Source organism: Phaenicophaeus curvirostris, chromosome 4 (assembly GCF_032191515.1).
Source record: "Phaenicophaeus curvirostris isolate KB17595 chromosome 4, BPBGC_Pcur_1.0, whole genome shotgun sequence".
NCBI classification, from domain to species: Eukaryota; Metazoa; Chordata; class Aves; order Cuculiformes; family Cuculidae; genus Phaenicophaeus; species Phaenicophaeus curvirostris.
Window position 1 is genome coordinate 32,093,012 of NC_091395.1, and position 27,698 is coordinate 32,120,709.

Genomic DNA, 27,698 nt, shown 5'->3' on the forward strand with positions numbered 1-27,698 from the left:
TAGAATCTCAAGTATGGTTACATTGTGCAAACCTTAAGTAGTGTTCTTCATTTTGCTAAGCTCAGTTTTTGTCTCTAATCACTCTTCAGTCAAAACTATATAGGGAATAAAGAGAACAGTGCATATAATCTTGATTTTTTTTACACAGAAACCCAATGTTATGCATTTTTTTATGTTTTTAGAACAAGGCCAAGTTCTCTGGGATCTATTTCATTACATGTTAAATAAATTTGGATAAAGAATGGATTTGTGTCTCCGTGAACAATCCCAGGAAATCTGAGTTGAATTGATGACACTGACATTGGCATTACCTTACCATGCTTTCACTTTTCCATCCGTAAAATGAGGATAACGATACTGGTATTTCTTTAAAGCCTTTGGAGATCTTTGGCTGAGAACTTTTGGCTGTATTCTGTAAGTGGTGCTTCTTTAATGTCCAGAAATGTTTTCAGGCTTCTATTAAAAAAAAAAAAAGTGTTCAGTTTTTTTTGTACTAGCACCTAGAGACTACAGTGTTACTAGACCTGTGAGATATTTTCCAAAATGAGTGATGAGAGATGGGGTTTTCCTTTTGCAGCCCCTGGTCTTCATGCTGAACTAGAGGTGGTTGGCATTTTGCCTCCCAGCAGAAACATCCGCCAGCATTGATGCTTCCAGGAAATGAGTGCACGAGTTGTCTTGCACTTAGAAAGTTAAGCTTGTGTAGGGCTCTCATAACAGAGAGTTGTTTTGTAGTCCCATTAGAGCACTAAGTGCCTTTTAGAATACATTTAAATTAATGAATGTATGAAAGGATGTTGGTGCTTACAACAGCAGAGAGCCCTTCTTAATGACACAGAGTAGTAGTTCAGAAGTGAATGGGACTGACCGCACCATCACATAAAAAACAAGGAGAAAAGGAACTAAGTTTCCTTGAAGATCAAAAATTCTGCATTTGTAGGAAAGGAAGAGAAAGAAATTGAGAAACCTTATTATGTTGTGGCAGTTTCTTGACTATCAGAGTGAAGATTTTCTAATTATCAGGAGGGTTTTATCTGGCTATTTTTGAATAAGTGAAGATTTTAAATGGTGTTTCAGAAAAGTGGCTGTTACATAATAGTCAGCACTGAAACATCCCAAGGTTTTTATGTGACTCCCTTGGCACAGAGTCAAGTAGGGATAAAGTACTTACGTTTCTGTGTTTCTTAAAATTACTTTTTCAACGCTTTGAACGATTCTGGGGCCTCAGGGGAACAGTCTAGGCCAGACTGACAGTGGAGTTGCATCATAGGCTGCCATCCCAATGGAAGCTGGAATAAGCAGAAAACTTCCATTAGAGGCTACCATTGTGTGTGGGAAGTACCGCTTGCATTTCAAAGAGTAGTTGAACACCGATAGGTCCCACTGCTGCATGGTAGAAATAGTTGATATTGGCTTGGTGAGGGGAGGAAAGAGAATTACCTACTGCAAGTGGGAAAAGCTTTAGACCCGTATTGCTATCTTATGGTGTATTCCCCATGAGATACTTCCTTACAGAGGACCTTAAAAGCATGTACACTTCTATTCTCAGTGGTTTACAGCCTTGTATGTTTTCCAAGTTTTGAATCTAAATTGTTATTCTGATATTTTTTTCTAACGCACTTTTAAGCCTTCAAAAGTTCTTCAAACTTCAGCTGCTTGCTTTGGGAAACCAGTCTACTGTCTATTAAATTTTACTGTGAAGTTTCTTTATTCCGATGGTCTGATTTTTCTTGATTTCTTCCTGTTATGCTTGGATCTTTCTCTTTATTTTAACCCACAAAGTTCCTAGCTTCACATCTGCAAATATCTGTAGATTTTATGTAAGCTGTTTTTATATCCTCTTCACGTTAGGTCTATCGGAGTCTTTGGACATCTCCCCTGTGAGTCGTCGTATTGTTTTCCCACATTAAGATGATTGGCACCGAATGCATAGTCCTAAATTGATCCTTTCCTTGTGCATGCATGTATATGAACATCTTCAGCTTATGCCTCTGCGTGTGCAGGCTAATCCTTCGTTTGGTAATCTGTTGCCAAAGCAGTTGGCAAGTTTGTATTTCACAAGTACTATTCACGGGTAATTGCTGAAAGTATTTTGCCCTGTTTTGGTGCGAAAATGCAAGTTAGCTGATTTAAACTCTTAAGACACATTAACATCAGGAAACAATTGAAACATTTTTTGGATAGTGGAAAGCTTTTAGGTTAGCAGTTGTGCATCCAAAGCTGATTGCAAAGAAGGGAAGGCGAGAAGAGTATCTGCGTAATCTCTGCACCTGAGGAAAAACTGTGATAACTTGTGACTGTTGTAATGAGCCCTGGGGCCACTGTTGGTTGGCATCTTTCTGCTCCTCTGCCTTTTGCTGGAAGGCTGGACCACCATGAAGCAACTCCAGGATGGGTAGCAGAGTGCAAAGGCTGATTTGAAGCTGCACTTGCATTTTGCTCCCTTTTTTTGCCAGGTATTCTGTGATAAGAGCTAATAATTGGCATCTCTGCCTCCCTGCATTCTCCTTCTTAAGAGAACGCAGTCCTCAGCTCAAGGGCATGTACCTCATGCCGCCCTCGATAATTGCACAAGTGCTGCTAGCCTTATCACAACTTGCGTTCACTTTGGTCTCTTTGTACAAGGGTGAACTATCCTGCAGAATATGAGATGATAGAGAAATAAGTCCATTTTCTTAATCTCTATCCTGTATATTTGCTTATGTCTCTCAAGATATATCTTCTTTTCATCTCCAGTTGAGACTGCTGCCTTTCTAAGTCCTGGTGCATCTTTTCTTCTAGATGTTCAGGGTATTTTCCCAGTCTGCACTTCCTTAGCCAGTTCCTCATAGCATTTTCCAGTGAGATTGTTAGTGAGATATATAAAGGGGGCTTGTAAGAAAGATGTTTTTACCAAGACCTATAGTAAGGGGCAAAGGTTTTAAAATGAAAGAGAGTGTATTTAGGATAGATATAAAGAAGAGGGATTTGTTTTGTTGTTTGGTTTTTTTTTTACAGTGAGGGTGGTGAGGCACTGGAACAGGTTGCCAAGAGAAGTTCTGGGTGTCCCTTCACTAGAAGTTCAAGGCCAAGTTGGACAGACAGGGCTTTCAGCAACCTGACCTAGTGAAAGATGTCCCTGCCTGCTATAAGGGCATCGGACTAGATGATATTTAAAGGTGTTCTCTAACTCAAACCATTCTATGATTCAGACCTGAAAACAATTTCACCTATTTGACAGATATTTGGATCTTGGAGTTGATATATGGTCTTTGTTTGCTGGTGTATTGTTTAATGTACTGCTCAAGTTATCCAAATTCAGTTCTTCCTACTTTTTTCCCAGCCTAGCAAACTGTTTTTCCAGCCTGAAACTGTTTTCTTTCTGATACTAATGCTTGATCCAGCTGTGCAGGTTCTTGCTGCCTCTTTTGTCAGCCTAGGACAACGCTACGGGAAAGTGTTTATTGCACCTTGGGTTTCTGTCATGTGCTTCTGCTTCAGAGGAATGCTTTGTGCTGCGTTTGCTTAGCTAGAAGAAGAAAGCATTTCAATTTCAAAACGTTGGAGAGAATGTGTTCTGCAAACCAACTTCTTATTACTGTGCTGCATTACTTTCCTTGATGGCATATTGATTTACTTCACTCAGCCAAGTTAGGCCAGGCCCAGCTTTCTGCCCAATTGTGTGTCTCACCATCTTGCAATTTCACATCTTAATCAGGGCTCAGACTTGTTCCTCCATGCTGGATCAAGCTCTGTGCCTGCAGGTTCTTCCTGTGCATCTCTTTTGGGCTCATGATGAGCAAACACAGTGCAGGTATAGCTGGAGGCAAAAGCAGCAAGTTCTACCCTAAATGCTGAACACCACCTCAGCATCCCATGAGATTTCTGCTCCTACAGCAGCCTCCTGCCTTTCCATGCCGCATCATGAAAATGGACAGGATTGGGCACAGACGTGAGGTTTGAAAATTTACTGTATAGGTGCATGAGTCTTCTTTTCCGCAGTACAACCTTTTCTGAGGTTGTACTGATAATGTGCAAGCTAAATTATCTTGAGCGTTGGAAGTCTCCCAGCCATTGCAATTTCTTCAGAAGGTTTCTTCCTTTATAGAACAGCAGCACACAGCTTGGTGTTCAATCAGAGTTCATGCTAATTGTCGAGCCGTGGACATTCAAGTTAGGGCAAAATTTAAGAAAAGCACTTCAGTCTGGCCAGTGTTAGGGTGATATTCACTGGGGTGGTTGAAGGATGTGGTTGGAGCTCCTGAGCTGATACGACAGCTCACTGCTGTCTAGGTCTGTCTGAATGGGGTCTGTGTGTCAGGTGAGCATAAGAATAGGTGAGACAGGAGATGTGGGAATGGAAGGTATTGAGATGAATGCCAGCACCCCCACTTTCACCAACAGCTTTTGAGATGTTAGCCTGACTCAGCATCTCCTGAGGTTCTAGCAACTCTTCAATGTTGGGAGGGGCATACCTGCCTGGCTTCCCATGTGCTGGCAGTTAACTGACCCCCTTGAGGCAGCTCATCTCACTAAACCTCCAGAAAATTAACTGTTTATAAAAATGTGAGCTCTCCAACTGTCTTAGCAGATCAGCTCAGTACTAGAGCCTATTCCAGGGGGCAGCAGGATGTCTTTTTTAGGAGTAAGCCTCAGACTGACTGCTGTTCTGCGATGTGAATCAACCACTTGTCCTAGCTCCTCCTAGTCGAGTTTGGTGCTTGAACAATGCCTTTAGACTGTCTCTAAATCTGAAAAAAAAAATTCACTCATCTAGCTGCACCTAACTTGTTCCTAGTGTAGATGAAGATCCAGTGGAGTATTACAGAAGCTGCTTTGACGTTCATGCTTCCTTTTTGACAGAGTATCTACTGTATTTTTAAGTAACATAGTGCACATGGCTGTATAATTTACAAATTGCTAGCCCGGAACACTAGATTTTGTACTCACACTTTTTGTTCAGCTTTGTTAGAGCATGAATTTTCATTCTGAGAAATGGTGGTTTTTTCCCAATTTCTGTTGCTGGAGGTTGGTGATACAGGACTGTCCTCTGCAGAAGACAACACTGTAGTTCATAGCAGCAGTTCAGTTTTTATGCAGTAATAATTAAAAGAAAAAATTTGTATTTATTTGCTGGCCAATTATCCTATTTTTTTATGATTGGTCTTCACCAGAAAATAAAAAGAAGAGAAATGCAAAAGGAAAATTAAGTCATTAATGTACTCTTTGCTTCTAGCTTTCACTTCATTTGATTGTAAATTGTTTGCAGTAAAATAGCGAATTAGTGGCTTGGATAAAGCTCTATAAATTACTTCAATATCAGATCTAAATGAGGAGGAATTGGGCCTCTAACCTTCATGGAATATAGCTGTAGCTGGATGCGTTCTTAGGGGCTAATTATCAATTCCTCCATATCATTTGCTTGAACTCTCAATTGCTCACTGTTTAATGCACATTGGGGGAATGCTGGAAAATGCCTAAGAAGATATGAGATGGAAACTTAGGCAGGGAGGTGCTTTGACTATGAAACACAGGTCTCAGAAGACAAGCTGCATTCCACAGCACGCTCCTGAACATGAGTGTCTCTCAAAAATCCATGTTGCTTTCCAAGAGGAGTGAAAAATTTAGATCCTGAACTGGCAGAGAGACAGACAAGAGTTACACTGAAAGTAGGTTTTATACATTTTGAAAGAAGGACCGTTGAAACAGCCATGTCTCCTGGAGGGAAAATGCACCACATAAACTTCAGTCAATTTGCTCTGTACCTCCTACCTAGGTACAGAAGAAGCGTCCTGGAATGTAGGCGAGGTAAATTTTGGCTTGGTGTGACGTGTAATATTACTACTGTCTCTTAATTTCCTTCATGACTGAGATAATTTCTTCCTATTTATCACACAGCTAAAACAACAGTTCTTCCATTCTCAGGCCTGAAAAACAGTGTCTTTTGTCTCACCTGGGTTGCTTTTACCAAAAGCTGAAGTGATAGGGAGAATGATCTTTACGAGTAATGTTCCAGATTTTTAGAGAGCAGCTATGGAATGAGAGAGATGCTTTTATAGAGTGTCTGTTGGGCGTGTGGTGGCTGTGGCCAGCCTGGAGGGCTGCGTCTGCTCATTCTAGCTGGGTGTATGGGAAGAGGGCGCTTCTGTGATGCAGAAAATGTAAGTTCCAGTTTCTACGCATAAATAACTGGATTCAGGTATTAATTAGAGAGCGTAATTTGTTTGGAGAGTCAAAGATTAAAGGAACTCTTGTCTTCCTGTCAGAACAATTTTGTCTGCATTGTGCTGTCTGATAAATCTGATTGCATAATGGGAGTATTGTGTGGATTTTCCAAGAGCAAATTAAAATATGCTGATATTAGACCCGTACTTTTTCTTTTTTTCTTTTCTGTTGCAGTCTTTATGTCTATGTAAGAGCTTCTGCTCCCTTCACTGTCAGGTTTAACCATCTTGTACGCTACATGGTGGCTTCTGGTAGCTGTATGGGGTACAGCTTCCCCCGGCTGTCAGTGGGGAAGGCTTCTTTACCTTAGGCATTCGAGATACAGTGCCAGTCACGTGTCCCGCATTTTGGACTTTGAACCTCTGTCTAATTCTACCTTATTTTCCCTGATGCAACGATCCTTCAGCCTGGAAAGGATAAGGAGCACCACTCATCTATCATCAGCTTTGTTCAAGCTGTGGGGAGGTACGGCAGTCGCTGTTCCATTTTGTTTGTGAAAACAACAAGTGAGAGCAGAACGCTTGAATAGAACAAGAGCAAAAATAAAAACAAAACTGTGAGGCAAATCCTATTTCTCTTTCTCACTGGGTAAACACAGACATACAGTCTAAGAGTACGGTGTACACAGAGGTTGGGCTGTGTATGTGTGGGAACACATTTGCAAGCAGAGGAGGTGACCTGCAATTGTCAACAGTGTCATTAAACTGAAATTAAATAGGGAGATGAAAGATACAGGTCTTTTGGATTGAGTTTTGTCTGCTTGGATTGTTGTGTGGGTTTTATTTGTTTGTTCTTACTGCTTTTTGTAAGGTAAAGATGAGAATGTCTTATCTGTGGCTTTGTTGCTTTGGACATAGTTTGTCCTTCTCAATAGTTTCTTGTCTTTTTGAGTTAAGTTATGTTGGTTTAACACTATGCAGAAGCCAAGTCTCAGAGTAGTGCTGGATGTCCCTGGCTTTTTTCAATTGCATATATTGTGTCACTACAACAGTTAAATTTCACCAGCAGCAGGGTAGTATACGCTGTGCACAGTCACATCATACACTGGCTCTGGAGCTTTTATTGCTTACACTGTCACTGCATATTAAGAATTAGTGAGCAATGTGCACTAGATTGTTTTAGACGTGGTTTATGTATTATTCCTAACATGTCCTGACAGACCATGCTATCCCAGCTGTGCTGTGTTGGTAGTATTGTAAGGAACATCAGCGGCTGTTGTTTAGTTGGGAACATAGGTTCATTTAGAGACCCAAATTCTTATTTATAAAGAGCTTTATGAAACAGGTGTCTGTTGGGATGATAGTTTCCATCCAGAGGAAAAAAAAAAGTAACACAAAAAGTGCCACAAAAAGTAACTGCATAGATTTAGAAAACTGGATATCACCCATATTTTATGATAAGGAATATTTTCAAATTTGCCTTTACACACTAGCTTTCCTAAGGAGCAAGAAACTATAGGATTTTTAAAGAAAATACTATCTCTTGGCAGAAAACAGAAGAAAGAATCCATTATGGGTATTGAATTAGGCCACTCTAGTTTCTCAGTTGTTGTGAAATTGATGGTAGACCAGTATGTGCTTGGAGGGCCTGATGATATTGGTGTTGGACCACTGAAGGCATTTCTGGATAAATGAACATGAGATCTTTCACATTGAAGCAGACAAAAAACTACTTCTGCTGAGTGCTCTGTATATGCTTCTCGTATATCATATGTATCTCCTGTATATCTTACATCTATAGAGTGGTATTAAAAAGATTCCAGATCGTAAATTCAGATCTTGAGGTGAAGGAAGAGAGAGAAACTGGCTGATAGTTTGAAGCAGAGAGATTTGCAAATGAGGAAAGATGAGGAAGATTAAAAAATGTGAAAAATAGGAACATGAATCATAAAACATGAGAAGATAAATACTGGGAACAGAACAAAGGAGGAAGTGAAACATAAGGAAACTGAAGCACGAGTGTCAAAGAAAAAAGAAAATGAGGGAAGCAAATAGAAGGAAACAGGAAGATTATGTAGTTGTCAAGTCTTGTCTTAAAATATGTAAAACCAAAAGTGTTTCAAGATGTGAATGTGTGTGTTTAGAGATGAATATGTAGTTTGAGCCTTTTAAAATGTAGGCTGTAATGTTGAATTTTTCAACTCAAATTGGAGACCCATGGGCTTCGTGGAACCATATCCTGCTTAGCTATACTAACAGATGGCCACATTAGTGATATCTCACATAGAGCACTCCTCTGTCTTGCTGCTCCTCTGCCCTGGGTTGTCCCTATTCTGCCATATGGCCAACAGTGATAAACGGTGAGGTCTCAAGAGCTAGTTCTGCTGGTAAATGACTGCCTGTAAACACGTACATCCAGACAGATCAGTTATCTGGTTTTGAAATGTAAAAATGTGTGAGACCGAAGGGGGGAACACAAGGAACATCATGTTACCGTGTTGCTTTGAATGAAATGGTGTATCTGAAGCATGGTTGTAGACTACAGAACGGTAAAGACAGAATCCAGTGCATGCCTAAAGCACGTGCTACATGAGCAATAGAAACTCCAACAGAAAAAAAATCAAGAAACTTCTCCCCTGGGGACAACAACATAACATGTTTCTACAAAACTTGTTTGCTTGGGAAAATGTGTGTATTGGTTAATTGAAACACTCACTCCTGTCAGCTGAGAATTGACAGGAGGAACACCAACACAGACAAGTAGCAGAAAACTGTTGGAAGGCACATTTTTGGAGCCCTGTCTAGTCTGCAGCTTTTGAGTTCTCCCTTTTTCCAAACTATAATGTGAAAATTTAAAATCAGCAATGAAATATATCAGGAAACTTAAAAGCAAGTGACAGTTCAAAAAGAGAGAAGAATGTAGTACTCAGGTCTTCTATATATCAGGGTAAAGGAAATGTTTTGTATCGTATGTGTATCTGTAGAACTGTGGTATTATCAGAAATTCATTTCAAAGTGAGGAGCTCAAAATAAAACTCCCATTTAGGAATGGTTGTACTGCTCAGTTTACCACACTGATATTTACAGCCAAATAATCTGAATCCCTCTGTCCCTCAGAAATCGTCAATCCTCTCCAAGGTGTGAGCATCTTCCCACACTGTCAGAGCAGAACATTTAATCTTGAACTTGAGTTGAAATGCAACTACTTTGGCAATGAAAACTGCCTTTGAAGTTTTTGGTTCCTTTACATTCCATGCTTCCTGTTTTAAATTAAAAGAACAAAGCACTCCTGAATAGTGCACTGTAAGTACCCTTCAAAACCTGCATCTCAGACATCTGGCCAGCTGTGATGAGGAGCCAGACAGAAGAAAGAGGTCTGGGGGCATGTTGTTCATCTTCCCATCAAACCACCAGCCTTAGGTAAGAGAAGTTCACGCGAGTCAGAGCTAACATGGTTGGTTGTATCCTCAATTACAGGGCAGCCAGACTAAAGGCTTCATAAAGAAAGCTTACTCCTGTGCTTTGTTGATGAGGATGATGAAATACCCCACACTAGCTTTGTAGGACTTAAAATTATGATTTCTTGGGCAGAAATAGCCCCAAATTCATTGCGCCTGAGTTTCATAGGTCACTTCTGATCCAGCTCACATAGACCTTCCATGTTTTTTCATTGTCCATAGACCATGACCTTTCCCTACTTCCAGGCAGCAACATTCACCATCCTGCTTAAACCATGAAGCTTCTTAGGATGTGCCTGTTATGCAGGCATGAAGAAACTCGGGCCAGATCAGGTTTGTGGCATTAAATGCTTTGTGTTTGAAAAAATAAGGAATTTAAGTAAACTTTCAATTGCACCAGATCTAGAATATTATTTTCAGCCTGGACTCACAGTGGAAATCGTTTTTGCAACACTGATGATAAAACTCTCACTCTGGGCTGAATGACGTCTTCTCATCTTCATGTGCTACCTTGGAGCATTCAGCGTTATACTAGAGGTTGTTCTGTCCCCATGCAGATCGAGGCAAAAAGTACAGCTCAGATTCCAGCAGCACAGAGATGCAGAAGACAAATAGCTCGGCTTTTGTTTCACTGAAACGATTGCTACCACACAGTTTCAGACAAAACCACCTTTTGGGGAGGAATCAGGTTGTCGAAGTTGTATTTAAGCAGGACAGAGGTGAGAACAAGGGAGAGCTGGAGGATGCCTTTGGCCAAGCCTCAGTTGTCCTTTAAAGTGTGTAGTTCAGAAATGCTGCTGGATTCTTCTGTGCTGCCGAGCCCCTGAGTGGCAACCTCTGCGATGAATGATTTCTGCCATCTCTAGTCAATGGGGAGATTCTGTCCTACCTTAGTTATGAGTTTATAGGATTCTCCTGTCCCATCCAGGCTAGAGCAATGCAGTACACTCGGGCATGAAGCCATTGATTGACCTAGAGTGCTGCAGTATTTCCCTTCGGCAGCGGGTTCTCCTGGTAGCACAAGGCACCGTTTCTTTTCTCTGAAGAGCTGCTACAGCTGCCGGGCCGTTCGGCTCTGAACAAGAGCCTCTACTGGCTGCCGACTTTTTGGTAACACCTACTTTGTCAGCCTGTCTGTCTCAGAGCGGATCTGAAACAGCTTTTATGTTAAAACATCTGTTGCATTTATAAACCGGTGCTGATGCCTGAAAAGGTGTTTGAAAAATTGTATGTATGTGCCATTTTCAGATGAAGTTTGAAATACCTGGTGTGTATCATATAGATCATATACTTCATGCATAATCATAAACACCATATATCATCATGAAATACTAAACATCATCACACAGCATGTGTAACTTTGCACAATGTCAGGGATCAAGGTTACTGATAAAATGGCAGGAGATGGACAGGAAATAATATTCTCACTTTTATTAAAGATCCAGTGTGTTTGGATATTACCCTTTAAGTAATTAACAGTTGTCTGGCCAGAGTGACTCAAGGAATTACTAGCAGGGTTTTGTTTTGTTTTGTTTTATTGTTATAGACTGGCTCTTTTGCTTATCTAATTATAGGATTTTGTAATTTCTTTTTTTTTTCTGAATGATTCAGCAATTGCTGGTTGAAAATTTTGGCCAGGGAGCAATTTATATTTCTTTTAAACTGGATTCCATAAGCTGATCAGAACAACCTTGCCATAAGCATGCTGAGAGGGAGTTGAAGGCATCTGAACACTTTTTTTCTCTGGCAAAAACTCTGTAGTGGTATCGGTTGGATTCTGCTTTTCTGTTGCTGGTGCTTGGACAGGAGCTGTTTGCTGCTCAGAGATCAGGAGCCAGGGGTGCTTTGGGAGAGGGTTTGTTGAAGGATGTGCTCACACCAGTAAGTCGTGCTGTGCAGCAGGAGCAGAGCTGTAGTGCCAATTTGCTGATCCTGAGGACCTGTTGCCCACATCAATGTATTTTTGAGGTGTTGAACTAGTTCTGATTTGGTCCCACATGCTCCACTAGTGGCTCAAGTGCCTGGGGTGTGCTCCTGGAGAGCTGCTCCAGATTTAGTTACACCCTGAAGGAATTGTGTTTGTTGGCTCCGAGGCAGCACTGTGCTCTACTGGGAGAGCTGCTGATCTGAACTACAAATTGGTGTAGACACAGCTGTTAAATGCATGGTCTTATCTCTTGAATAAGTAAATGGAGACCATGGGAACAGGCTCTTGGAGGAAGTGGCAATGCTAGTTCTGACTTATTGTTAGCTAAAACAAAGGTCCACTAAGAATAATACCTACCATAAAAGAAATATTTTAATGTTGACTTGGCTTCAGATAGGGGAGAAAAAAAATGAGGAAATTCTTTCTGGGGCTAAACAAAAAAAAAAAAAAAAAGAATCAGCATTAAAACAAGAGGGTGAGATGCCAGAAGCACTAGTGTAATTATTGCTGTGGGATAGCTGTAGCTATTTTGACACAGCCCATGATGGCTAAGCCCCTAGATTCAAGAGCTGCCTGCATATTGAGAGCATAAAGCAGTTACGTTCTTAGAACGGTATTCTTAAATGGGTTTAAATAAATTAAAAAAAAACACTCTACCAGCCTTAAAATTAAAATCTAATTACACAAAATGAAGATGTTTCCTTAACAGTCTCAGTTGGAGCATGGGCTGCCAAACTGAAGACTTCATGCTAAGTGGACTGCGTTACGGTGAGTGAGTCAACACAAAGGGGGTAATGAGGAGACTGTAAAGGAAAAGTGCTTGAACAGTTTTCTTACCGTAAACACAGTGTGTTTACTGCAGGCCCATTTTTTTAAATGCTGTCACTTAAATAAATGAACAAATTTCTGCTTATTGAGCTGTGTTGTTCAGATGTCTTGTAAGCAACATCAACTCCTACAAACCTTAAGAGACTTTTCATAAAACAGAAGTCTTTAGAGCATTAACACAATTACCTTTGTAATGTTGTTTTATTGAAGGGTAAAAAGCCTTTTAAAAATGTAATTTTTAAGCACTTTGTTGGTTTTTGTATATAATGTGACAGTCTTTGCAGACAATAATATTTTTTAAAACAAAAATCTGGATTGAAGGAAGCTAGAAATGTGGTTTGCTAAACAGGTTCAAGTTATTTTGCATAAATTTGAACATAACATGGTGCTGGAACTCCACTATCATCCAGAGAACTTCTCAGTCCTGGTTAACCACATAGAATCATAGAATAGTTTGGGTTGGAAGGGACCTTAAGGATCACCCAGTCCAACCCCCCTGCCATGGGCAGGGACACCTCCCACCAGCCCAGGCTGCTGAAGGCCCCATCTGACCCGGCCTTGAACACCTCCAGGGATGGGGCAGCCACAGCTTCCCTGGGCAACCTGTGCCAGGGCCTCACCACTCTCACAGTGAAGAAATTCCTCCTTATGTCTAGTCTAAGTCTGCCCCTCTCCAGTTTATACCCATTGCCCCTCATCCTATCACCACAAGACTTTCTGAATGGCCCCTCTCCAGCTTTCTTGTAGCCCCTTTCAGTTACCGGAAGGTCGCCATAAGATCTCCTCAGAGCCTTCTCTTCTTCCAAGCCCAACTCTCTCAGCCTGTCCTCACATGGGAGATGCTCCAGCCCTCTGATCATCCTCGTAGCCTCCTCTGCACCCAGTTCTTATGTTGAGGATTCCAGAACTGGACACAATACTCCAGGTGAGGTCTGACAAGAGAGGAACAGAGGGGCAGAATCACCTCCCTCGACCTGCTGGCCACGCTTCTTTTGATGCAGCCCAGGATATGGTTGGCCTTCTGGGCTGCGAGTGCACACTGCTGGCTCGTGTTGAACTTATCAACCAGCACCCCCAAGTCCTTCTCTGCAGGGCAAAATTTTGTTGCTGACATTTTGTTCCTGGTTGTACCGGCTGCTTAAAGTGTATTACACAGCCCTTGAATCAATTTGGAATTGTTAGTTTTCCTCTCCTGTCATTTCACTCTTCTGCCCCGATTTGTATTCCTGCCCTCCAGCAGTGTTACTCAGAAATCTCATTCTCCTGCACAGCCAGGCCAGCGCCTTTGCTCTTGGAAAACATGTTGTTGCAATTCCTACAAATCTTGGAAGATGATTATATAATCTTAAAAGCTATTGCTCTGTTCCCTGCCTTAAATATTCATATTTGTACCTTTCTATTTCCATCCCCTCTCACAAGCAGCTCAGCCCAGACTAACGTACCTTCTGGCATCAGGGGGCTGAGTCCCGGCCTGCGTTCTCAGCAGAACCATGTGAAATCCTGCCAATCTCTCACTGTCATTTTAGGAAAGGATTAGCTCTTTAATTGTTTTTACATCAACGCCGAGACGATCATAGCTTTTATATTTATATGTCAGTGCTTGCTACAATATTTTTTCCCTTAAATGTCAAATCAATGAACAGATTCTTACAGTTCATAGCTGCTCAGTCATTCTGGATGGTTTTTTAAATCTCTAGAGGCCAGATGGAAGCATGATCCTTTCAGCATTGCTTGTTTTGCATAATGTAGGGACTGGAATTACATTTGAATAGCAGTCAGAGTTGTAGAAGCATGTATTTTTCTTTTCTGTCCATGTATTTTCTAACGTTTTGGTTCGGTTTTCTTAATGACATTTTTCTACAGGGAAAACTGTCATGAACAAGTAAATCCTACGCCCTGCCAGGAGAGTCTTACACAGAGGAAAACGGTGATTTTGGTCAAGGAGATTTGAGAAACTCACACTCCAGTGCTACATTTCTGAGACAGCTGATGACTGACTTTGGTTTCAGGGCGCTGGTAAAACCACTGTTGGACTTCTCAAATGATGCAGGTGATTTTTGATTCTTCTTCAGCTTTATTTCAAGCTCTCCCACAATCCTAACTTAGATTTTAGTTGTATTTATGGATTTATTCTCTGCTATCAGACTGCAATCAATTGATTGAAATCCGTAAATAATAAACACCATTTCCATTTAAGATGCAGTAACAAGATGCTGTTGGAAGAAGTTTTACACACTTGAGCAGCTTTTTATACCTAATTCCCTCCAGAATAAAATTCTGACACGTTCCTTGTGATAGGAAGCCAGTGGCTTTCCTGCGTGTCTGTTGGACGCCCACATGACAAATCCTAGGTAGCAACTGAAGGAGACGACACTCGCGCACCTGTTTGTTTGTGGACGGGTTACAGAAAAAGTCCTGCAACATATTTTAGCATCTACCAGTAAGCTGAGCAACTTGACCTGCTTTAGGCTTCAAAAGACATATAATATTAATGAGAAACAGAGGCAAAAAAAGACATACTAACATGAAAAAACACATTTTATTGCACTTAAGTTATAAGAAAATAAAATTTCTAAGTGAATCAAACCATAGACACAATCCCTTTAAAGGTTGCTTTCCTCCATCATGTCAGGTTGTTACATAACTAAAATTAACCAACTGGAATCTGATTGTTTTAAATCAGACTATAAATAAAAACAAAAAAAAAAGGAGGAAAAAAAGATCGCCTAGGATACAGTGTTAAACCACTTTCACAGTTCAGCTTGAGTTGTGGCTCTTGGAGAATGAGGCAAACCATTTGACTCTTTCATTTCTTATTTTGTTTGCATGTGACATCTTTACAAAAACCTAAGTTTTTGCTCTGTCAGTTCCTCCCAGCAATTACTGTAACAGTTGTTTTTTTTTTCTCAAATACTGCAGAACACTAAGACTGACCAGCAACTTTATTTTCATTTTTGTATTTTATAGTATTTTTTAAAAATTTTGTCAGTTTTTTAACGTATGTTCATTCCATTCACCACAGCCCTCACAAAGAAAAATTTCCCCACAGAACAGGCTGCAATAGCTTTGTCCTAAGGAATGTGTTTTAATTTTTGCCCAGAAAAAAGAAAATAAGCTTTGCACACACACTCAATTCTTTATTTGCAGGCAAACTTCACTCTTTAATTGTCTGAAACTCTTCCACTCTCAGCCTCTTAGAGGCACAGTTGGCTCAAGTTTCAGTGGCAAAAAGTCTTTTTCTGTAACCAAACTAGAGCAAATTTGGAATTCAGTCTGGGACTAAAACGTCACAGCAGAAAAAAAAATAAAAAAAAATAATTTGCTTTTCTTTCTTTCATTTAGCAGCATAAATAAGTTTGGCCACTGGGAATACAGTACAGGGGTGGGACAACAATCCCATAATTGAAGACCTACTTCTAGCACCAGCATTGCGAATCAAATCCATCAGAGGACTCTCAAAACCCAGGACAACTTGCCACCTCAGAGCAACTTATGCATTGAAGAGTGTAGATGGAAGCAACAGTAAAAAGATTAAACACAGGCTAATACTGTGATTGACATTGGCAATGGTTGGCAAAAAAAAAAAAAAAAAAGAGAAGTAAAAGAAAAAAAGAAAAAGCTCTGATAAAACTGTACAAAACAATTCACAGTAATATTTTAGCTTTTCCACACCAGGAATGGACTCTTTTTGTTGTTTTTCGTTGCAGATGCTCTCTAGTTTCTGAAAGTCAACCAGTGACTGCTTGTAGAGATTGAAGGGATCTCTGGAGGTTGCCCAATCCAAGCCCCTGCTCAGAGCGGGGCCAAGGGACAGCATGTTGCTCGGAGGGGCTGCTGGGACCCAGGGTGGCCCAGCGGTGCACCAGCAGGCTCACCTGTGCAGTTTCATTTGAGATCTTTGTGGTAAAATAATCTGTTAACAAGAAGTGTAATAACTATTTTTTCACCTCAAAACTGCTCAAGGAGCAGCTGGAGGAAAGTAAAGAAATAATTGCACCTGGTTTCATTTCAGAAGTCGCATTTTTGCAAAGCTGCCCCGGTCAAAAGTGTAGCCTTTTTATATGATGAGACAGCAAATGCCTCTCTTGTCAGTTAGAGTTTGTCATCTTTGTCTTCTCCTTCGTAGACTTGTAGGTCTTTAGGATCTGTTGCCCCAAGCCAACATCCTGCACCACCAAGGACAAGGGGTTTTTTTCCTTTTTCTTTTTTTTTTTTTTTTTTTTAAGGGGGAGGGAAAGGAGAACATCGTCTACACATTTGGACAAATTCATTTTTCTGCCCTTCACTTCATATCCACGTCAAAGTCCAACACCAGCAGCTTTGTTTCCTCAGTCCCGTTGCGGCTCCCAACCGCACACACTAGCTTTGTGTTAGAAGCTCTGATCCGCCACACGACGCCTCCGCTTCCCCCGCTCTCCAATGTGACTAGATTTCGGATAAATTCACCCGTTTTCAAGTCCCAAAGTTTTACAGTCCCATCATCTGAGCTGGTAATTACAAAGTTCTTGTTGAACTGTAAACAGGTCACAGCACTCTGATGCTTGTTGGGACCTGTAACAGCAGAGCAAAGCAGTTTTATTTGTAATTAGAAAGCAATGTCAGGCAGCGCAGCACATAAAATAAAGTATCTAGCTATTTGCATACAGATTTTTCTACCTAGATGGGTTAACTCCCTTTTTGTGCATTAAAAGGTACAGAAGCCTCGTTGTGCTTCCAAAACGTGAATGCAGGTATAGAAAAAGCCCCTGTATTTCCTTCTTTGTTGTAGGCAAATGGCAGGGCAAACATGCCCTTGGACATGCATGAAAATGAACCTAACCATCCAGAATGAGGTGACCACTGTAAGCATTTGTCTCCAAGTTCCTTTGAAGTGTTGTTGTGAGATTACTCTATCAGTAAATATTGACAGTTACATATTGACATATAAATATATACTGTTTAAATAGCAGAGTTTGCTATATGGTGAAAGTCAGTTTTCTGCTCCAGCCAGCCATGCTGCATATTGAGATATGGGACAGCAAGACATTTTTTGTGGGGGAAACAAAACAACGTGTTCATGTGCGCAATGCCTAAGTGGCAACTGGCAGAATGGAAATGGAAATCTTTCTTTTACTGAACTAAAGGAAACATCTTCCACTCAGTTCTCTTGATTTATTGCAACAGACAGTGTACTTCTCCTCTCAATCCAATTAATCAGTAGGCTTTGAAGCATCCAAGTGACCCCTAAATAAATACACTGACTGACTGTTTGGAGATGTCATTTCCTACATATTTCTATGGCTTATTAGGCTAATATACTCGTAGCAAATTGCTATCAGTCCAGACCATCTGCTTTCATAATAGGCAAGTGATTTGAATAGATTAGTTTAAATACATTTTGTTCTTCTAATTCAGAGAAAGATCATACAGCCGTCATCAGAAAAATATTTAAGTTGCACATGGTTGCTGCCAGTTTCTTTGTAGGAAATTCTTGGGAGTCTTTTATGTAGACTCTGCAGTGCAGCTTACTGCAGGCAGCCCGATTTACATGAGGGTAGTTTAAGCTCACCTTGCAATGTCTGTAAACATTGTCCTGTTTTAATGTCCCAGATTTTGACAGTAGAATCGGCATTCCCAGACACGAGTATATTGTCTTTGAGTTCCATTCCACTTGTGAGAGACTGGTGGCCTGTTAGTGTGTGAATGCAGTTGCCTGTCTCCACATCCCAAACTCGGATGGAAGTGTCAAGAGATCCACTCACCACATGGACACCATCAAACTACAAGAAAGGTAACTCTATTACAAACAATTACATTAGGATTGTACAAAGGCTGTTAAGCATTTAATTCACCAAATGCAACACTGGATACTATATATATTCAGAAACTGCACTACAAAGCATGAGTTCAGTCTAAATAGCGATGGCCACATTTGGTATGGTCTACAAGGTGCACAGTTTGAAAAGAAAGACTCAGAACCACTGGTCTTTTATATAAAATGCAACTCTCTTAAATGCAAAAGAATCCTGCCCATACTGCAAAATGCAACAGTAAAAGAACATTGTTTTCCTCATACAGGTGTTAACAAGCCAAACCTGCTTTTCACAAGTCAGCAGGACTTGAAGCTGGAGAAAGACAACAACATTAAGGCAGAATTATCTACACAGAAGTCAAGCCACAAGAAAATAGAAGGAATGGTATTAAAAAATGCTGAATTTAGCTGTTTTATAGTCATAATTGTATGCAGTAACTTTACTGCATCAAGTACTTCAACTTTCTAATTATTGCTGGGAAAGGTATACAGGCTAACACAGATCCTTGGATTTTTCTGGGCATGTGCAGACATAGAAAATAAAAATGTGTGGAACATGAACATGGAGAGAAACCAGTTAAGAGATGAGACACTGCAGACCAAGAGGACTGAACATGCAGAGAATATAAAGGTGGAAAGTAACTTGAGTGATAGTGACAGTGACATAAGAGTCCAGAATTCTCAAAAAAGGAAGGGAAAAGAGCAGTAGAATAAAACCAGTGGGATTCAAGGGGAGAATGTTCAATAAATTGAGACTTCCTTCCCATGAGGTTTTTCTATATCTATTCTCTGAGGGGAAGAAGAGTTCAGGAGAGCTGGCACTTTCTTAAAGACACAAACTATCCTTGTGTGAAGGAAAGATAGGAAGTGTGGTAAATTACCAAGACCCACTTGGCTAAAGTACAAGGAATTGTAAAAAAAATAGAAACTGGATCAATAGATGTGTTTAAAAGAACACACTGGGACAAAATCAGAAAGGCAGGGCACAAAAAGAAATAAAACTAGCAAGAGCTGTTAAGGATGACAAAACACTATTCTCTAAAAAAACAAACAAACAAACAAACAGAAACACAAGCGAAAAGCCAAAATAAAAAACCTCATTTATGCTCAACGGGAAGGAAACACCAAGCAAGGGCAGCTATTTAACTTTTTTTGCTTCATCCCTCAGCCATCTGAGTGTAGGCTCACAGCACTAACACCACTGACAACTGAGTACAAGCTTCTGCTAGAATGGAGGGGGGGGAACCACATAAGGCAAGTTGTTTTAAGACAATCTCAGAGACATCTGCTGCTATCTTTGAGAATTCATGGAAGATAGACAAGTTTCAGATGGCAAATACAACTCCTTTCTTTACTGAAGGGGATGATGATGGGAGATGGAGAATTATGGATCAGTCAGTCTAACTTCAGTTTCCAGAAGGAACTAACAAATAATCAATCTGGTTGTAAGCCCTGAGCAATGTGCTAAGTAGCACCAAACAGATTAGTGGGAAAATGATCTTAACCAGTATGATTTTTTTTCTATAACAGAGTAAAAATCCATGCGAAACAGCAGATGTCTTGTCTGTATTTTCACAAAGAGGGAGGCATAGTTGACAGAGGGATACTATCCCATTCAGAACTTTGTTCACAGCATTATTAGAGAGATCAGAAAGAATTCCAGTGGAAAGGGGGTTCTGGAATTTAGAATTTTGATTAGCATTTGGGTGACATTTGAAATTGAATGATCCAAAGCAAAGGGTGTAAAAGTCAAGAGAAAATTGTGAAGCTCTTAGCTTCCAGGAATGGCAGGTACCACTGCAGCCTGGGAGAATGATGGCTGGGCAGGGGTCTCTGTTACAGCTGGAGCAATGTGACAGTACCTGTCTGTGTAGACTGACTTGTATCTAATAATGGTGAAGAAAGAACCCAATCAAGGGAACTCAACTATCTGAGACTGCTGCTTTTTATAAAACCTGCAGAAACCTAACATCCTAGATCTCTAGAGACAAACTGGTCTAGCACGGCACCTAGGTTCAAAGGAATGAAGAGAGCATCTGGCATATACAGGTTGCTACAGGTTGCCTACCTGCTGTATACAGGGCAGGTGACAACAGAGAAGAAAAAAGACACCAGTATCTGAAATAAATAGGGATATGCTATATAACGCATGTAAAATAACTTTTCACTTCTAGTAAGCAGTGGTAACACTTTGACTGGAATTTTGCATCCCATTTTGGGCACTCTGCTTTCAAAAGAGGGTGCGACCAAACTGAAGTTCAGATAAAAGGACAAGGCTAGCAGACTTGTTGGGCAGAAACACTAGAAATGTTTTTCTTTCCTAAGCAGAACTAAAACAGACTGATGTAACAACCTTCGAATTCAACTCTCCCTTCCCCCTTCTACAAATTAGTTGTATTCCATATACATAAGCTTTAAGACTGGGCATCAAGACAAACTTTACTCTGGTATTGCCTCCGTCAAATGACAACAGTTTGGATCAGTGATTGAACTGTTATCCATGGATCCTAAGCATCTGTGGATCACCACTTAAGACAGCTAAGAAAGACATAACTAAGAAAACGCAAGATGGTCACTGGTCTTCAATTGCTACTTAAGGATCTCTGTGTTACGGGGTTTACAAACAAAGTAGTGAGAGACAGCAGAGCCTGCGATGGAGTTCTTTCAGGCTATTCTGTGCCAAAGGACAGGAGCACACCATATAATTTTAAAGACTCTTCCTGTGGCCTCCTGCCCCCCAGAAATGCACTTTAGAATACCAAGTTACAGGGTGTAAATAGAATCAGCGTGCGTAACATAAACCCAATTATTTGATCTGTTATGACTACAGTATCAGAGCAAGACATGAATATTCATAAGCCAAAACAAGAACCACTAGTGAAGATAAGGCAGAATAACATATACTGTTCGCAAACTACTCTGGATGAAATACAACCTTTGGAATATTTTTAAAAGATAGGTACAGCATTTTTAACTTGTTTGCTGCTTGCCTAAAGAATTCTCCTCAGCATGTGAATTTAAGAGAGGGCTGGAGATTTCTGATAAATTTTACTCCACATGTTGCAAAAGGAAAGCAATTAGGTATTTTGTTCATATGTGATCTATTATCGTGAGAGATAACCTTATGATGAAAGCATTTAGAAAAATGTCTTTAGCTTCATTTTCTGAGCCACAAACCAGAGTAGTTACATGCCGAATGCAATTTCCCGACTTTGAGCTGTCTTTGTTAATTCCTTTTTCAAGTCCTGCCAGATTGTGGTGAGAACAGGCACAAGCATGAAATTAATTTCTTTCGCCTTTCAGCGCCTGGAAGTGATGCTTTCAGTCTATGAATGAACAAGATGATCTTTTGGGTTAGTAAAGGTAAGAAGAGCCTGCATGAGGCCGACGTGTATCTTTGCGAGCACAGTTCTGATGAGCAGCCGGGTGATGGGTAAGCAATTGAGCCATGCCCCAGAGCAGTACCATAACAACCTGCATCTACAATAACACGTCTCTGTTGACAAAGCCTCACAGTTGTAGATCTGGCCTCTATTCAGCAAAAAGGAAGCAAAAGGCTGGAGATTTCCAGTGGGGCACTAAAAGTTCAGGTTCATTCTTACTGTGAATTACAGTTAGGAACTTCAAGATGGGACTACAGAATAAGGATGAACAGTTCTACAGAATAAGGATGAACAGTTCTACATAATTCAGAAGATCAGTCCAGTAGTGGCTTTAGCACATTTTCAATCACTATATCATCTGATTTATTTAGAATAGTAAGACTGGAATTTCTTTGGGGAAACCAAAACTATAGTTCCAAAATACATGCAAGACTTCAAAAAACCCCAACCAAATGACCCAAGAACCCAGAAAACCACTTACTCTGCTGGTACAGAGATTTGGGCTTTACTGTACTGGATGCTTTAAAAAAAACTCAAACCTTCTCTAAAAAGCAATCTCAGTCTCTAAATTAAGACAACACATAACTAGTGTAACAAATGAAAGAGGGGAATATCACAGATGCCTTTCTAGTCTTGTGAACTGTATAATTTTGGAGCAGGTGCCCATAATTTAATAAACAAGGTGAAATAAACTGTCTTTAAATGTTACATAAGGAAACTAAAGCAGATGAAAATGACATACCTGTAATGAGTACACTCTATTAGTATGCCCTTGCAGTGTGTGCAGACAGGTCTCTGTCTCTGGATCCCACACTTTGACCATAAAATCATATGCACCGCTTACAACCCTTCTGCCATCATATTGAACGCACCGAACCGCAGCTACATGGCCCATCAGAACATGTAAACACTGGCCCGTCTCTATGTCCCAAACTCTCAGCGTAGCATCTCGAGAACCACTGACCACCCTGGAGGAACAAGAAAACCCATGTGTACTTAGTATTGGACATAAAAGTATTAAAACAATTAGACTTGGGTATAAATCGGTTATGAGTTTTCATTTGGGATATTAGTCCACAGGCCACCAATGTTTGGCATGACATATTTTCAAGGCTGCAAATGTCTTGTGTGTTTTTCTGCCCTGCTCTACTCATCACTGCCTCAGGATCTGTCTATGTGACGTAATTAGCAATCATTATTTAAAAAGGCACTCCATTCCTGGATAGCAAAATGGTGCCATGAGAAAGGATGGGGACTGTTGTATCTGTCTGTGAAAACATATGGACATGCTAAGCTCAAGCCAGTGCTATGAACATTCTGTTTTAATGACTGAATGAACTAATTGGAACAAATAATCCTTGGAAGTTTTAGTAAAGTAAGTTACTCTGCTTGATTTTTTTTTGGTTTGTACTTTTAAAAGCTTCTTTAGGTAAGTACAGAAATGAGAAGGAATTAACGGATTTGATAAAGAAAATCCATCATCATTACCCAAAAAAGAAGAAATGCAACCTGTCCAACTCCATACCACAGCCAAGTCAAAGAGCTTTGCCAGTGTTCACTGAATCAAGACATAGTTTACTATTGCAGAAATTATGATACTATCAGAATTTTAATAAAATCATGCAGTGACAATACCGAAGTCATTCTGTAAATGAGTTTATAGCACTGACAAAAAGGAGAAATTATTCAGAGTGTGGGAGACTGGATCACAGCACAGCAAAGAATTAGTTTTGAAATAACATAGAATGTGACTTTAAAAAGTACATGACTCAATTTTCCATTCTTTAATTAGTACTCTTATGCTTTTGCTGCTATTAATCATCTCCTCCCTTGTGCAGATTTATGTAGTTTAGTGTGAATGCTTCACCCTGTTTGTATTTCAGTCAGTGCTGGATGAGATACCCAAGTTTAACTGGCATTTTCTGTGAACACAAGTGTAATGTTACAAGCCAAAACCTGTGGCTGCAACTTCAGATAAAGGCTTACCTCTTCTCATGGAGATGCATGCAACGCACAGTGGAGGTGTGTCCGTACAAGGTGTGTATGCATTCTCCAGTCTCAGCGTTCCAGACTTTCAATGTTCGGTCTGTAGATCCACTGATAATGATATTGTCCCTCATCTGTGATGACCAGACTCCGCCTGTGTGCCCAACCAGTGTTCTCAAACACTGCAAAGGAATATTTTGCTAGTTACCCTTTTGACAGGACTGAATGGAAACTTAAGTAACCGAGGAGGTAACAGTAGTCTCTCATAGGAAGAGCCAGAAGACCCCTGGAGACTGCTCTGCAGTTAAACTAAAAAAAAAATCCCCTTTTTAGAAAATATCGATCAAATTTCTCTCTCCACTGTCAGTATTTTGACTATAAGGATTTCTCCGTGTAATCTTCCCCTTGATAAACTAAACTGTCTTTCCAAATTTCTCAACACAGGGCATATTTTGCAGCCTTGAGTAATTTTCATGGCATTTTTCTGAGTCGCTGCAGTAGCTTTTTGAAGCATAAAGCATTAGAAATTGAGAGAGCATTCTCTTAGTAGTTTTACCACTAATCTATAAACCGCATACTCTTATTGTATTTTTCTGTCTGTTTTTCCAAGAAAAACATTCTGTAAGCCACAGCTACTGCATCAATACTGCAAAATCATGTTTCAAGCCTTTTTCAGAATTCACTGTTGCCCAGGAGAGAATCCCACACTACATAAGCACAGCCTACCTTCTTTGATCCCAAATGCATGACATAATTTCTCATCATGTAGAAACAGTGTTTGCTCACACCTGCTTCTATAAAACCTCCATCACTCTGGAACCATGACTTGTCTCCGTCTCTCAGCCTCTACTCCTTACAAGTAATGACTATATAAGCTCTCTCACCAGGCAGCAATAAGTGCTAATTAGCACAGAGAAGAAGAGATCCTTGCAAGACCCCTCTAGGAAGATACTCCATGAAGATTTTGCACTTACATTAACAACATGATCGCTATAATTACCCACTTTCTAACCCATTTAAATATGTGCCATATTGATTTTTGCATTGCTCTATTTTCTTCACTGGTATCATGGGGATACAGTCTTAGAGAGCACCTACCCATCTATTTCTGCACCATTATTTTTATCAGTCAAACCTGTAACGGCATGAGAAAAGAGGTCAAGACAGTTTGATGATCTCTTTTTCTGTAATCTAATGCTAAGTGGCATTAATTGCTATGGCCTTCCTTTAACTGTTAGTTTAGCCCTCTTGACGTAGTCCAATACTATTTATCTATCTGAGATAAAGTATCCTGAATACCCAGTCTTCCACTTTACTCCATTTAAATATTGACACATTTTAGCTTTCTAGCCAATGTTTGGATCTTCTCCTCATGCTCATACCTTCTGAAAATGCACCAATTTTACCCCAAAGGTTACTTTAGAAAAAAAATCAAATACAGATTAGCTGGATCAACTGTAATAAGAAAAACAGTAACTTCAGTAGTTGCTTAACATCCTTGTGAGTTTCTGCTGAAAGTGTCCTATTATCACTGCATGCTGTATATCCATCTCATGAATTTTCTCCCAAATTTTTTTCTGCATCAGTGATTGTATACTAATTTCTGTTGTTAATATCCTGTTCTTTCTAACATCCTTGAAAATGTCTTGCTTTTTTCCTGTTCTTTAACACTTCTTACCAGTCTCCTGCAATTCCTGGCTCCTAGCCTAATTCACTGCTATCAAATCCATCTTTTTCAGTTCATAGCTGTTATTCACTTTTACAGTTGCCGTCTTTTTTAATTTCAATTGATTTGCTCATATTTTAAGAGATCATCCTTCTAAAGCAGCAAGAACACTGAATTCTTATTTTTGGCTTTACATCTGTCAAGAGAATTATTTAGCTCATGTTCATTTGCACAAACCAACCTTTAGGGTTTTTTTTATTTTATTAATTCTTCAGCATCAGTAAGCATAAGGGCTGGTGATACAGCACTCTTCTATCTTTCATATATGATTTCTGGATCTCTTAAAGGTTTAGGATAAATAATCACGCTAGTATTTGTAATGGCTTTTAAAAATTACTGAACAGGAATTGCCAAGTCATGCTACTAGGATCAATTTTGTACATTTAGAGGAATATTTTGCTTTCGAAAGGATGCTACATACAAAGGAAGTATTATTCATTTGAGTTTAGGCTGCCCTTTTCAATTAGAAAATGTAAATTTCAATATGGGCTCCTTCATTAGACATTTTGTTGCAGGGAAGCCAAGAAAGGCAGGGCGAGGCTGCCTATTGCTTTTAATTTCATTCCTTCCCCACAGTCGTATTTACAATCCCATCAAGGATCTACTAGGCATGCAAAGACAAATGTCTAAAAGATTCCACTTCAACATTACAAAGCGGACACTTTTTACATCTTAGAGGTGTCAATCTCAATAGCTGTCCTGCTGTTCATGTATCTGTATAATTAAAACAAAGCTGAGTACACACAATACTAGTCTAGAAGGTAAAAGTTCTGTTTCCCTGAGGCCTTTTCTATAACCTTGGAGCTTGGTCAGTCAGTCAGACTCCTTAAAATAAAAAAAAAAATCTGTGTCCTGACTGGCTGTGATGTTCTAACATGAATGTAATGTTCAGTACTGTCTTTTTGATTGCACATATTGTTTTGCTTCTTCAAGCCAAAATTAAATTATTGAAGCTTATTAAATTCCTGTCTGAGCTGGATGTGATTTTATAAGAAATATTTAAACCTAAAGCATTTTACTGTTTGGGTTTTTTTTTGCGGTGGGGGAGGGGGGATGTTCAGCAATATAGTAGCTTAGGAAGAAAAAAACCCAACTGTATTTGAAGTTGTAGCCAGTAAAATGAACACCCCATTTCAGTAACTTAAAAACAACAGAACAATGCTAGAAAATAAGTAAGAAAGGGAGAACCAGAGGGGTAAAAGCAGGCTAAATTAAGCTTTAAGGAAGATAAAGTAACATATCTGTCCAAATTCTTCAGAATCCATGTCACAAATGACTCTACAAGAATCGTAGAATTGCCAAGAGGACACGGATATATGCCAGTGGTAACATGAGCTGCATTGCAATTCCACACCAAGGTGACTTTTTTCAACTACACTAGTTACTGTAAGAAAAATGACCCAAATTTTACCACTACTTTTTCTGATTCTTGCACCAGACAGCACTGAAAACGACCCTGTGGTGCAGTCTGATGGCACAGCAGCATTCTTGACATACCAGTGCTCTACCAGTAGCTCATTTCCTAAGTAATTTAGCAAAATAACTGACTTACCTTGCCTGTGACTGCTGACCACACTTTCAGCGTGTTGTCATCAGAGCCGCTCACTATTCGGTTCCCGCAGAACTGAAGGCATGTGATCACGTGGTCATCATGGCCTTTGAGCACCTGGTGATAAAGAACATCAAAAGGAGATTAGAGAGAAGAATGAGAAACAAAGTGCTGTTCTGATTCATAAATTATAAAATGCTAGAGTTGCTTCAATAATAATAAGGCTCCTTAATCCCATGTGTCAAGTCTAATTTACCACCATCTGGGACCAAACCAGGTATTTTCCTTCTTCCATGGAGTGATACTGCACTGCTTAGCAAGTACACTCACAGTTAGTGTGAGCCTTCTAAAAGAACCAGGAAAAATCACTAATAAAAGTAGGCTGAATTAGTAACTGGGCATTACTCAATTCCCTTGTATTTGCTGCAGATCTGTATTTCTGTGGTAAAGGCTGACTATTCTTTTCTCCTTACAAGCCAAGCATTGTAATCTGTTAAATGACAGGTGGCACCAAAGTAAAAAACTAGAAAAACGTCAGCCCTATTAAATACAAACAAAAGCAAGAATTTAATGCGCTGGAAAATTGGACTAGAATGTTGCTTTATAGGGGTGGGATTTTCAATGCTTGATTTGGGAAAAACTGCAATTCAGTATTTTTTACTGCACTACAGCAAAATAATCCTTATCAGAATACATAGCATGAGCAACGTTTTATTTAAAATATCTGAACAGTTTTTAGGACATTCATCAAAATGAAAATGGGCATTTGGATAATGCCTGAGGCTGTAATTTTAATAATAATTCCAAGATAACTTGATGTGGTGTATCAAAGCAAGAAACACAGAGCCACTGCCAAGGGTGCACATAAGTCACGGCCAAATAAACAGCAGGATACAGTCATAGGTTT

At 39.9% G+C, this 27,698-nt stretch overlaps 1 protein-coding gene across 4 annotated transcripts in view; it reads right to left on the bottom strand.

Annotated features, from left to right (window-relative positions):
* Positions 1–15,283: 15,283 nt before the first annotated feature.
* Positions 15,284–27,698, bottom strand: part of FBXW7 (F-box and WD repeat domain containing 7) — a 185,306-nt gene continuing 172,891 nt past the window's right edge. For all 4 annotated transcript variants that reach the window (XM_069855709.1, XM_069855708.1, XM_069855710.1 and 1 more), the window contains 5 exons: positions 26,795–26,908; positions 23,517–23,698; positions 22,273–22,498; positions 17,905–18,115; positions 15,284–16,907 (listed from right to left, as the gene is read on the bottom strand). In XM_069855709.1, the coding sequence (XP_069711810.1) occupies positions 16,639–16,907; positions 17,905–18,115; positions 22,273–22,498; positions 23,517–23,698; positions 26,795–26,908 (1,002 nt within the window). In that variant the 3' untranslated portion in view covers positions 15,284–16,638. The remainder of the gene's footprint in view (positions 16,908–17,904; positions 18,116–22,272; positions 22,499–23,516; positions 23,699–26,794; positions 26,909–27,698) is intronic.